The 12881-nt window shown below is 38.3% G+C and overlaps 1 protein-coding gene across 1 annotated transcript in view; it reads left to right on the forward strand.

Moving 5' to 3' along the window:
- Nucleotides 1-12881, forward strand: part of SLC2A13 (solute carrier family 2 member 13) — a 280975-nt gene that overhangs the window by 205343 nt on the left and 62751 nt on the right. Inside the window, exon 6 of the mRNA XM_024575883.4 lies at nt 4434-4554. Coding sequence (XP_024431651.2) covers nt 4434-4554 — 121 coding nt within the window. The remainder of the gene's footprint in view (nt 1-4433; nt 4555-12881) is intronic.

The following is a 12881-nucleotide window of genomic DNA, read 5'->3' on the forward strand; positions in this document are numbered from 1 at the left end:
TTCCTACCTATCCATTAGCTATTTTCTAATGGCTCCTTTATAAGTTTATTTGGAGTAATAATACATTTTTTCCATTAAAATGTAAAGTTTCCAGGCCAGCATTAACTAAATTTTATTTTAACTACATATACCTTAAGCATTAATCTAATAGAACTTCCTGAGGCACTAGTTCCAGATTCGATGAGAAAACGCATCCCAGTTTCACGCTCAGTTGTGAAGAACACATACTCTGCCTGACCCTCGCTGCAGAAGGAGGAGTGGAATGCATCCTCCCCCTGTTCTTGTCTAGGCAGTGGAGGCCCCTGAGTCTAACAGTGGAGGTTGAACTGTGGTGTCAGCACTGAGGGGAAGGAGAGGGGACAGTTGAGTAAAGAGACAAAGAAATCAGGACAGCCGCATTCTACAGGGAAGGGAGGGAAAGTGAGAAAAGGTGAGGGTTTAAAAGCCACTCCTGTTTTATAAACCTGTTAAGGAAACCAGAGGTGTGTAGCCTAGGAAAAAAGTCTAAAGGGAGATCTGATAGAGATCTTATTCTAGCAGATGATAGATGTTATAAGGACATAGATTTTTACTTAATATAAGAAAAGTATTCCTAATAAGAGCTGTCCAACAATGAATTTGGTTACTTCCTTAGGATGGTAAACTCTTAAAAAAAAAAAAAAAGAATAGATGACCAACACATAGTGATGTGCTAAAAATAAATTTGTGCAGTTGGTTGGAAATTGGATTTGCTAACCTCTGAGGTCCAGGTCAACTCTAAGAAGAGATAACAGCCACTTTAAAAGTTCTTAAATGGATACCCTTCCTTTCTGACAGGGCCTTAATATATTTCTACCTGAAGAGGTCTGTTTTTTGAATGGATTTCAGGTTTTCTTAAATTTGGGATTTGGCTTTTGGGATCTGAGAAAGCTGCCGATTTTGAGATCTGGAGAAAACACGTCTTTGTAGCAGCCTCTGTTCCCTCATTTGTTGTGTTCCAATGAGACACTTTCTCAACATTACGCAGGATTTTGAGGTGCAATCGAGCCAGACTGGTTGGGTTTGAATTGTGTGACTTTTAGCAAGTTTGCATTTCCTCATTTGTCAACAGGGATTAACTGTGGTCCCTACTTCATAGGATTGTAGTGAGGACTAAACACATTTGCACGTGTATAGCATTTACAACACTGCCAACACGCAGAGGACAGTGCCCTCAGCATTTTAGCTATCCCAGCAGTACTGTGACTGCCCAAGAGTGGTCCTTGGTCCTTTTCCCCATATTGTGAAATCCGTTTGCATCGTCAGAATGCAGGAGCTTGCCTGATCTCCTCTAGCAGATGTCATGTTCCCCCACTCAGTGTGGGCCCTCTGCCCCAAGGACTTCCGGAGCCCACCCTAACTATCAAGAGGAAGCATTAAGACAGTTATGTGGGGGGAAAGACTGAGAGATTTTATGGACTGCCTCTTATGAGCAACTTTAGGCATTTTTCTTTCCTGCCATGTTCTCTTTTCAACCAAAGCCACCAATAACTCAGCTCCATTAACTCATGCAACACAGCAATGCCTGCAGCTGGAGAGAGCTCTTCCATGAAGTAGCGCCTGTTGGTGTGGACATCCTTGTGATGTGGACGATGAAAGTGATTATGTGGGTATTACAGTGGTTTAGGAGGAAAAGGGCCTGGGTTTTTGTCACAGGTCTCCTCTTTATCTGTACATATAGCTATAAATAGTGCTGCTTTTGCAGTTGTGGTTTTTAACTGATTAAATAGGTCTCACTTGACGAACATAATGAGGAATGGAAGCTTCTAGCTTCAGGAGAAAACTTATTGCTCGACAGCCATTAGTGTACAGTTGTCCCTCAGCATCTGCAGGGGACCGGTGCCAGGGCCCTCACGGACACGGAAACCCACAGGTGCTACGTCCCTTACATTAGAGGGTGTGGTGTTTGCATTTACCCTACCTACATCCTCCCATATACTTTAAGTCATCTCTAATTTACTAATAATACCTAATACAATGTAAATGCAGTGTAAACGGTTGTTATAGTATATTGTTTAGGGAATAATGACAAGAAAACAACATGTGTACATGTTCAGTTGTGCCTACCTAAACAGCATACATCAGCAACAGTGTAACTTTTTTTTGAAATATTTTCAGTCCTCATTTGGTTGAATCCAGGGATGTGAAATGTGTGGGTACAGAGGGCCGGTTGTGTTAGTATTACTGCATTGTGACCCAAAAAATAGAGCTGATTTTGCTTTCGGATTCCAGTTGATTCTGGATTAGTCATTTTCATTTCAATGCATTTGTTTTATTAATGTGCATATAGGCACATAGTTGATATTCTAATACAGCTAAGTATTAGAACACTGTTCTGTTTCCTAAAATTAGAAATTAATTTTAAATTTAAAATTAGAATTTTAATTTAATTTAAATTTCTTACATTAGCCTAGAATTTTTAAGTCTTTGATTCAGTTTCAGTCCTTATTTTGTGTTTTTATTAATGACTTTTCATTCTTTTGGGTTAAAAATAGTGGGGAAACATAAAAATTATTTTTGAACAAGTACTAATTCTTTAACAACGGTTGCAAATACACTATATATAGCAAGACCTGGACAGAGAACCTCTTTACACAGCAAAATGTAAAACATATACTTCATGAATAGTTTTATTTATTTATTTTTTTCTCATGGGTTTAAACTTTATTTTGTTTTGTTTTGTTTTCCAATGACTTTTAAAGGTACAGCCCTTATTGTTGGTGAATTTATGATATGAAAGTTAAAAATGTTTTATAATTTAAGGACAGCTTCAACATTTACTGAGAGTTTATTATTATTTTTCACGAATAGTTTTAAATGTAGGACATTTTGTGGTACAAAACTTTAAATGTTTTCAAAGCTTGCTCGGAGCACTGGTGTTCCTTGTAAATATTACAAACTTAATGACAACCTTGATTCTTTTAATAGAACATTTATAGCTATGTAACTTTATTGCTTAAAAATGTGAAAGCCAGAAACACTGTTATTTCCCCCCAGATATTTTGGTGGTGGACTATTTCTGAAAACTTCACTCCCAGGCTGTCTCCATCAGAATTCCCAGGGGTACTTGTTTTAAAGTGTGGATTTTGTGCCCTCCCCCAAACCTACTACATTGGGGTCTCTGAAGAGGGGGTCTGGAGCCTGTGCACTCTACACAGGTTCCCCGGCCAACAGGACGCACACAGAGTGTGCTGTGCCCGAGTGGTGGGAAGGGACATTATTTTTTTAAGTATTTACTAATAACCTAAGCCCTGCACGAGGTAGTTTATGTAACTTATTCCATCAGATATTTTGGAGAATGCTCTTTATCCAACACACTCCTCTTCCTGTGCAGGACATGGTTCTGTAGATGATAATGACTCAGGGACCGGGAGGGTCAGTGGATTGATGACCGTAACTTGCCGTGTGATGGACTGTAGCACAACAGCAAATGTTTTTATTTAAACTTTAAAAGTTGATATCTACAACTATTTCATTGTGTAGACCATTAAAAACTTGGTCATTCCTTTGCTGTATCAGATGTTCATAAAGTTTGTTTTTTTTTTTCATGCGCTCTGGCTGACTTTCTGCTCTTAAGTGACCCGCCAGTATATCAGTCTTATTCTGAATATAATTCTCTACATCTCTATCAAACATCATATCTAGAGAGTAGTTTTGATCAAACAGCAATTTTTAAGTAATTTGTGCGAGGTAACATTTTACTTAAAATATCTACCAAGAAAAACAGAACTTAGAACATGAGCCTTTTTGTTTATTCTCATTCTTATTTACCATCACATGTCTCTCTGGGACTCAGCAAGTGAGCCTTTAAGTGCTATACTTTATCGCCATTCCTGGACCTTAAAATCAAACATAAGTATTCCACTCCCAAATACCAATAGGAAAGAGAAATGAATACATGTGTTATGCCATTTCTGGCAACTTAAAATCTTCAAAAAAATGCTACTATTTAATAAGATATGCTATTTCAACTGCTTTTAAAATATCCATTTGTTACTTTTTAGTTTATTTATTTGGTTCTCACATGATCAAATGCCCTTAGAACAGTTCCCTTGGCAGCAAAAGGAACACTGAATACCTGTTGCCTTTCATAGTTCCCAACGTGAGCTATCTTAGGCACTCGGTAAGGTTGGTTACACCAATTGATTTTGAGACTGTCTGCAATGCAAGGTGTGGTGTGTGTGTGTGTGTGTGTGTGTGTGGTTGGTTTGCTCTTTTTGTTTTGTGTTTTTAGAAAATATATCATGTCTCACAATGAATGTGCTAATGAATTTTTCTGATAATTTGTTCATAGCATTTTTGTAATCTAGTGCAGAGAAATCAAGGTATTTTTCAGAGCTATGTCTTGCTAAATTTAGTCTGTTTTGGAAGAATATTGTCAACTGTTCTCTAACATAAAGCTTTTTTTTCATTAGGTACCACCGTAGCCCTCATCGTTCTTGCTTTGGGATTTCTGCTCTCAGCCCAGGTTTCCCCACGCATCACTTTTAAACCAGTAGCTCCGTCAGGTCAGAATGCTACATGCACAAGATACAGGTAAGGTTTTCGTTCTGATTCTTTTTCTTAACTCTGGAAACTTCTTTGTTTTGAACTTTTCAAAAATTTGAGAAATGAGTAGGAGCTTATTTATGGGGAAGGTAAGAAAATGGAAAAGGTGGTCCAAAGGGACTGCCAGGAAAAGGAACAGTTCATGCAAAGAGTTGAGGGCGTAAGCGCTTAAGGAAAAGTAAGTGATTAGACACAATTTTGATGATTTTTTAATTTGGAAATTAAAAATAAGGATTGGTATAAAATCTATGCAGGAATACCTTAATACTATTTTGGATGATATGTGATTCAGTGACGTCTACACTCCAGCAAGAATAAATACCTTTAATCAGTAATTAAATTTTGCCATGATGAGCATGCCTGATATGGTTGATAAGGAGCTGGATATTCTAACAACCTTCACTGAGGTCCACAGGTATCCACCCCCTCATTCATTTAGGCAAAAAGGAATGTTTCCTCTCATTGCTAGGGTTCTTCCTGAGAATTAGAAAGTGGAAAGAGGGTGGTAGAAGAGAGTAAAACGTTTACCAATGGCCAGCTACAGGTTTCAGGCTCATTAAGTCTGCTGGCGATAAATGGATGGAGAAATGGACAGATGGTCAGGTACCGTGAAGAATGGAAAACTGAATTAATTAAAGACTGGAGATTGGACAGATCAATTAATGTATTTGGCAGCAGAGTTTCAAAGCCTTTTATTTCATTTTAGTGGTTGAAAAGGCTGGCAACCCCTTTAAAACATATGGATAGAACAAGACTAAGCTTAAAAAAATATTTCTTTAGCCTGAACTAGATGGACACGAGACTCAAATGAAGGGATAAGTGAATGTATTAATTAATTATTCATAATGAGTAATTATTTTATTAATTTTTAGTCATATACTTCTATACAAAATTGCAACATTAACATTGATACACTAAATTCCACTTGGACTCTCCTTGGAGCTCCTTATTGGCCGTGTATTCATGGTAGCTTCTCATTGCAACAGTGAGGAAGACACCACATATTACTCTACCTTCCCAGTCCTAAATTGTGATATCCACCCACCTTTGGAACGGAACAGTTATAGCTCGTTCTTTCCCTTACTAATAAGTTTTATTTATTTATTGGCTTACTAATTTTTATAATCTTTATCTTGTTCTAAAGATGTCTTAATACAAGAAGTTAACCTTAGCATGGGCTATTTCTAGATGTAGTGATCTTTCTTTGGATATCTCACCTCAACTGCTAGAAAGACAATAGAGTTTTGCCAGAATTCTGCATGTGCTACTGTAGTTGTTCCTGATGGGTATTTTAAGTAAAATGTTTTTAATACCGTTACCTCAAATGAATTATTAACAACCTGCTGTCATTTGATCAACATGGAATACTCTCTAGATCTGATTTCTGATTTGATGGAGTGATTTAATTTCAGAATAAGACTGACATACCACCAGGCCAACTAAGGACAGAACATTAGCTAGAGAATATGACAAAGTTTTATAAACTTCTGAAACAGGAAAAGAACGACTAAGTTTTTAATGACTTATGTAATGAAGTAGGTTTCCTAACACCAGCTTTTTTTTTTTATTCAGTTACAGTTGTCTGCATTTTCTCCCCATCCCTCCACCCCACCCCAGCCAGTCCCACCTCCCTTCCCCACCTCTACCCTCCCCGTTGATTTTGTCCTTGTGTCCTTTATAGTAGCTCCTATAGACCCCTCTCCCCACTATCCCCTCCCCACTCCCCTCTGGCTATTGTTACATTGTTCTTAATTTCAATGTCTCTGATTATATTTTGTTTGCTTTTTTCTTTTGTTGATTATGTTCCAGTTAAAGGTGAGATCATATGGTATTTGTCCCTCACCGCCTGGCTTATTTCACTTAGCATAATGCTCTCCATTTCCATCCATGCCATTGCAAAGGGTATAAGCTCTTTCTTTCTCTCTGCTGCGTAGAATTCCATTGTGTAAATGTACCATAGTTTTTGGATCCACTCATTTGCTGATGGGCACTTAGGTTGCTTCCAGTACTTGGCTATTGTAAATTGTGCTGCTATGAACATTGGGGTGCATAGGTTCTTTTGGATTGGCTAACACCAGCTTTTAAAGTTTAAATAAAAATATTTATTGCCACAGTAAAGGTCATTGCACAACAAGTTACTGTTATCAGTCTATTAACCCTCCTGCTCCCTCTAAGCTATTATCATCTACCTAATCTATCAAAGTACAATTGGAAGGGAGAGAGAAATGTTATAGTCTTGTTTATCCTCATCAAAAAAAAATGAGAAGCTATTTTTGAAAACAGAACCAATTTTTAGATGTGCTTTAGAAGTCAGTATGGAAACGGTCACTTGTGGTGTGCCTTCTTTCACAGCGACGTACTGTTCTGTGGGAATTTCACAGTGTGTATTTATAGTCTGAGTGATTTTATAGAATGTGCCTGCAAGTCCCCATACTGATTGTGGAGTTAAATCTTATCTGCACACTTTTCCCCTTTCTGTAGCATGAAAAAGTCATGTTTGTAGTACCTTAAGATGAGAAATATTTGTGCTGTAAATGTAGGTGTTATGCCTTCCACTGGTGAAGTGAGATTTCTTTGTTTTCCAAAAAGTATGTCTAGTTCTGGACCCACACAGAGGGAACAGAGTAGACACAGCAGTTGCCTATAATTCAGCGTGATTCTTTGTGCACAGACTAGGCAACTGCTTCAAGTGGGCAGGGTAGTCTGACCCTTTTTATTACCCCTCTGAAAAAAGGATTGGCAGTGTGGCAGCCAGCCATATCCTCTTCCTTGAGGCACATTCAGTGAACAAGTTTCTATTTTCTCTAAAGCAGTAATAAAACATCAAGCAAGACAATTTTTTGAGACCAATTTTTCATAGGAAATGTACAGAATGTTTAAGTTCTATTTGTTGCACTGTGGAAAGTACATATGAATTTTAGTTTTACTCAGGAGCAATTAATTACAGTTCATGTAATATTAATGGGGCTTGAGGCCCATCAAGGGGAATTTGACCAGAGTATCTCAGAACCATTCCAGAGATTTATTCATTTTAATTTCTCCTCCATGGAATAAGTTACTTCTCAGGAAAACCTAACCCATGTGACTGAATGGCTGGTCAAAATACTATTATTATGCATACTTTGTGTATTAATATCCACCTTATGCATCTTAGCCCACCCAAATCCACGCACCCGTGTTTTAGTCCTTTCTAAGGCGTGCTCCCCCGTGACTGAAAGCAGACTCCACACATCTTCCCATATTTTATTGTTCTGAGATGACAGGGGATAAAAGATAAATAAGACATGTTTCCAGCCTCAGATAAGTTTCAGTTTGTGGAAAAGAAGATGTTTTACACAATTGCCTGTAATTTATATTTTACCCAAGGGTAAAGAATATTGTACTTTTTGATTGATAATGCAGTAAAATAGATGATTCTATCATTTTTAGAAGGATTCTATCATTTTTGAAAATTTATTTTAAACTGTGTGGAAGTGCTTAATGTGTACTGGTAATATCTCAAAGCTCAGCATGACTTAAGTATTTCATATTATTAGGGAGCTGATGATACAAATCTGTTCATCATTCCCCTGCTCTGCACTTGCTACAGTTGTAACTGGCTTTTTCTCCATGTACATTTATATTGCACAGTTGCCAGTTTTTGTTGAAACTTGTTTCTCCTTGGCAATTAGCACTGGTGACTATGTCAATTCTATGGTAATTTCATCTTAGAACATATTTTTTCAATGATATTGAACATTAGGTTCAACTTCCATTAATAAAGTCTCTGACTGCTACAGATGTTACAAAATGTGCTGTTCATTTTTATAATTATCTGTGTCATAAATTCATTGCAGTAACCCAGTTGAGAGTCAGAATTTAATTTTTTAAGTTCCTTATTATCTTTTCTTTTCTTTGATTTTGACTTTTATAAATTTGTGCTGATTAGTCTTAAATCAAGAATAATTTATGAAAGAACTTCGTAGCATTTCTAATTTATCTATGTAACAGCAAATGAAATATTTGTTAAAGATTTATTTATTTATTTATTTTTAGAGAGGGGAAGGGAGGGAGAAAGAGGGAGAGAAACATCAGTGTGTGGTTGCCTCTCATGCACCCCCACCTGGGGACCTGCACCGAAACCTGGCACGTGCCCTGACTGGGAATTGAACCGGTGACCCTTTGATTCATAGGCTGACATTCAATCCACTGAACCACACCAGCCAGGGAAAATATTTTTTAAATTTATTAGTATTTATATACATGTGTAACTCTGTGGAGCCTAAATAGTTAGCTTTTGCTGATTTTTCATTTTTATCGTCTGATTGATATGTGACTTTGTCAATAGATATCTTCATAAAAGCTCAGTGTAAAATAATAAACATTTAAAACTGAAGATAGTAACTCACCCCCAAAACAACAAATGTTAGGCCTACGTAATCAAATTTGGCAAGAATATGTATTATCCTCATTCATATATGCTGTACAATTGTGTACAGTACTACAGATAAGTGAATACAAAGAAATGAAAGTATAAATTTCTTGGCAGTTAGCATGTATAACATTGACACAGATATAATTCTTTGTTAAATTTATTTTCTTCTTTTGTCGTGTGTGTGTTGGCTTGCTGTACATAAGAATAAACTGCAGAAATCTAACCAGTCTAAATTAATATTTCTGGTCTTTGTACTTGGAATTCCAATGCGTGTACCAAAGTGGTCCTACACGGTTCTGAGAATTGCTAGTGGTCAGTGCAGCAGCAGGAGAATCGTAAGAGCAGTTAGAGTATTATATTTTTATATCAATATCTGTTCTGTTTCTGTCTATAGGCTGCCTTGTTTTTCTTAGTACCTAGATTGTTGAAAAGGATATCAGTGCAATAGAGAAAATCAGTATTTTAAAGAGCCATTCATCTAATTGTTTTAAAGTACGAACTCCTTTTTACTTCCTATAACCGCCTGCCCCCCTTGCTAAATCTATTGTCTCTTAGGATTTTGTGGAAGGTTTCTGAAAGCTGGGCAGCAAGGAACTGGCTGGAGTTCAACCAAACCGGGGGAAGACAGCATTCCTGACAACATAGAATGTGTACAGAAACAAGAGAAAGCTTAATATTTTCTAAAAATGACAAATATATAATATTCTCTGCTTTCAGACACTCAGCTTCACAGAATTCATTTTTTTCTTTCATTAAACTTTGTGCCTTACATGCCTAACTTTTTGCAGATGACCTGAGGAGCAGTCATTTTAAGGTCTGTCATGAAGGCACCGGCAGTAAGAAAAAAGGCCAGGCCGTGGAAGGGGGGATGGGCTGAGGGCTCTTGAAAATGCCTCTGATGTGCTTAGCAGAGCTGTATTGGTTCTCCAGCTCTGAGGGTCTACAGCTGTCTCCTGTCCCTTTCTCTTGCTCCCTTTTCCAGCAGGGGGACCTTCTGTGCCAGTCAGAGTCAGCATCCCCAGTGACCACCCATTCCCATGGCCTGACCCAACCACCCTCCCATCCCCAGCCTCCATTAGGCACACAGGTGGCCAGCTTCACCAGGAGTCACCTGAGTTTGTGGAACTGAGCAGTCAGGCCCCACCTCATGGCGGCTTGTGCTGTAGTGGCTGGGGAGGGTAGAGACCCTCCTCACCTCCTCACCTCCTCACCTTCTCCTTTCCATAGCTCTGCTCCAGGTGTCTGTCACAGGCTAGTTCAGAAGTTCAAAGAGCAGGGGTTGCCCAGCCGTCTTTGCCGTCCCTGTGGCAGAGGGGCAGGTGGCCCTGGAAAGAAGACCCTAGGTCAATGCCCTTGGTTCCCAGGGAAGGCTCCCAGGGTAGTTCTCTGTTGGTAGATGTTGAATGGCAGGCAAATTTTAAGAAAAGAGATACTGCCTATAATTCTATTCAGGAAACATGGGATGAGCTTGCTACAAAGTTAAGAAATGATGGTGGGTAAATCTAAAGAGCCAGTTGGGAATTTAAATTACAAGTAGTCATGTGTACAGGTAATAATGATTTTAAACCCCCTCATTTAAAGTATCAGGTGAAGCTATTAAGATTATTATCATCAGATTTATATTTTACCTAAATCACCCTGGCAGCAAAGTGGAGACAGTAGATAAGCAAACCTTTAAGAGTCTAAAATGAGAACGAAAGTGGACAGATGGGATGCTGTTGGGTCTTCGTGACTGGAATGACTTATAACTGCCCAGGTTGTGTGGCTTGTCTTCCTAAACAGAAATGTGTATCTTCAAAGCAGGAGTTATGATTCTTTACTTTCTCTCCTTTTTTCTTCTCTGCTCTTTTTGTTACATACCTAGCAACTAACATCATGTCCTATGCAACATTTCCCGATTTAAGCAAGTACTGAGACCTGATGTGTGCATGCCTGTATATTTTCTTCTATAACTGCAATAATTACATAAACTCATTTGGAAATTCAGTAGGAGATTTATCGGTCAGTCTTATGCCTAGCTAAGCTAACTGGAGGTTCTCAAACAAGTCCCTTGTGGCACCCTGAAGCACTCTTCGAGACTACCGATAATGCTTCATTTCTGTTTGATGCCATTCTTGCATTTGGCTTTCAGTGTGTGTCTGCTTTGTTCTGAAAACTCAGGTTGAATTAAATTATAAGGAAGATATGGAAAGACACATGAATCTAAAGATCTTAAACTGTAGATCTAAAGTGAGATTATACATACTAATAACAAAAACAGAAGAAAAAAATGTCCTCTGAGAGAATGTTATAAAAATTCACCAGACCTTGAAGTCTAACCAGGAGAAAATAAAAAAGAGGATAATGACCACACACTTCGGAAAGTAACTTAGGACCTATGAGCCCTTTGAACATTGAAGTATCAAAAGAGAAAAGCAACAGATTGAACATATTACCAGAAAAAGCTAAGAAATTTGCAGATAAATGAAACACAAATAAACATGAATCTATGAGACACCGAGAAAGACAAACTTGGTAATTTTCCTGTCAGAGAGAAATTGGAGCAACAGAAATTGGAGCACTACAGAAAGAAGTTGCCCTGCTCATTTGCCCTATAAGGAAGAGGCACAAAGGAACAACTTACCACCTCTGTCTGTACTGAGGTCAGATAGATACAGTCAGAAACACATCAAAAAGCAGAATAACAAAACAAAATGACCTTGACAAGCCAGGGCACTCAGGATCATTGTCATTACTGAGCTCAAATGAGGCCGTGCCCAGCCACGGAGGCTCAGCCATCCGAGGGTGCATAGCATTAAAGGAATGAAGTATTAACTCTTCGAGATTTTTCAGGTTGCCTTTCATGGTGTCCATGTACCTTGAAAGAACCGGTGTGCTTGCTTAATGTCCTATTCACCACTAGACATTCTGACAGAGGTGCTAGGGAGAATCGGCATTACCAATATGCAATCATAGGGACACACTATTAGGGACTCTTTCCCACTTTTCATTCACTCATTCAGTCTACATTACTGAATAGTAACCACTTACCAGCTATTGTGCCAGCTGTTAAGGAAACAAAGCAGAGAAACAGCCCCTTGTCAGGAGTTGACAACATCTTAGAATGGCTTTTATTTGTATTTTGAGTTTATTTGCATGTAGGAGCTTCTATTTCAGATATACTTAGAAATGAGCAAAAATATGCTTTAAGCATTTGAAAAAATATTCTTGCATCAGTTAGGAATTGGCTTTGACTGCATACAACAGATGAACCCAAAATAACGGCTTAAAAAGAAAGAAGTTTCTTTCTTTCTCACATAAAGTGAATTCAAAAGTAGGGCGTTTGGAGCAGATGGGATGGGCTTAGTATCATCAGGGGTCCAGGCTCCTGTCTTTTTGCTGTATCTATACTGCATCTATATTATTCTTCACAAGTGCACGAGGTGGCTGCAGGAACTCCACCATCATGTCTGAAGTAGGCCAGAAGGGGAAAGTGTAGAAGCACTGCTTCCTAGCTGAATCGGCTCCTTTTGAAGTCTTCCTGCAGTCCCACACAGCACTTCCCATTACAGCCCCACGGCCATGTGGAGTTGGAATGGAGACTGGGAAATATATTCTTCTATACAGTGGTTGACAGAGGAAGGGGGGACCACAGTGTTCCCAGTTTAAAAAAAAAAAAGAATTCTCTTAACAAAGGAGGAAGCAAAGAATGGATATAGGGTTAGATTACTAGCAGTGTTTAACACAACAGTAGAGATAGGCAGTTTGCTAACTTTGTAGGACATTATGACTGGTTCTTCTTGACAGCAGAAAGGATGACTTAATTGACCAAATACAGCTCTACCTACGTACATGGTTTAGTTCTCTTAATAGTGATTAAAAGTCTAAAGTAACAAGAAATATGGCCCTCTTAAATAATTTA

The sequence above is a fragment of the Desmodus rotundus genome, chromosome 3 (genome assembly GCF_022682495.2).
Source record: "Desmodus rotundus isolate HL8 chromosome 3, HLdesRot8A.1, whole genome shotgun sequence".
NCBI classification, from domain to species: Eukaryota; Metazoa; Chordata; class Mammalia; order Chiroptera; family Phyllostomidae; genus Desmodus; species Desmodus rotundus.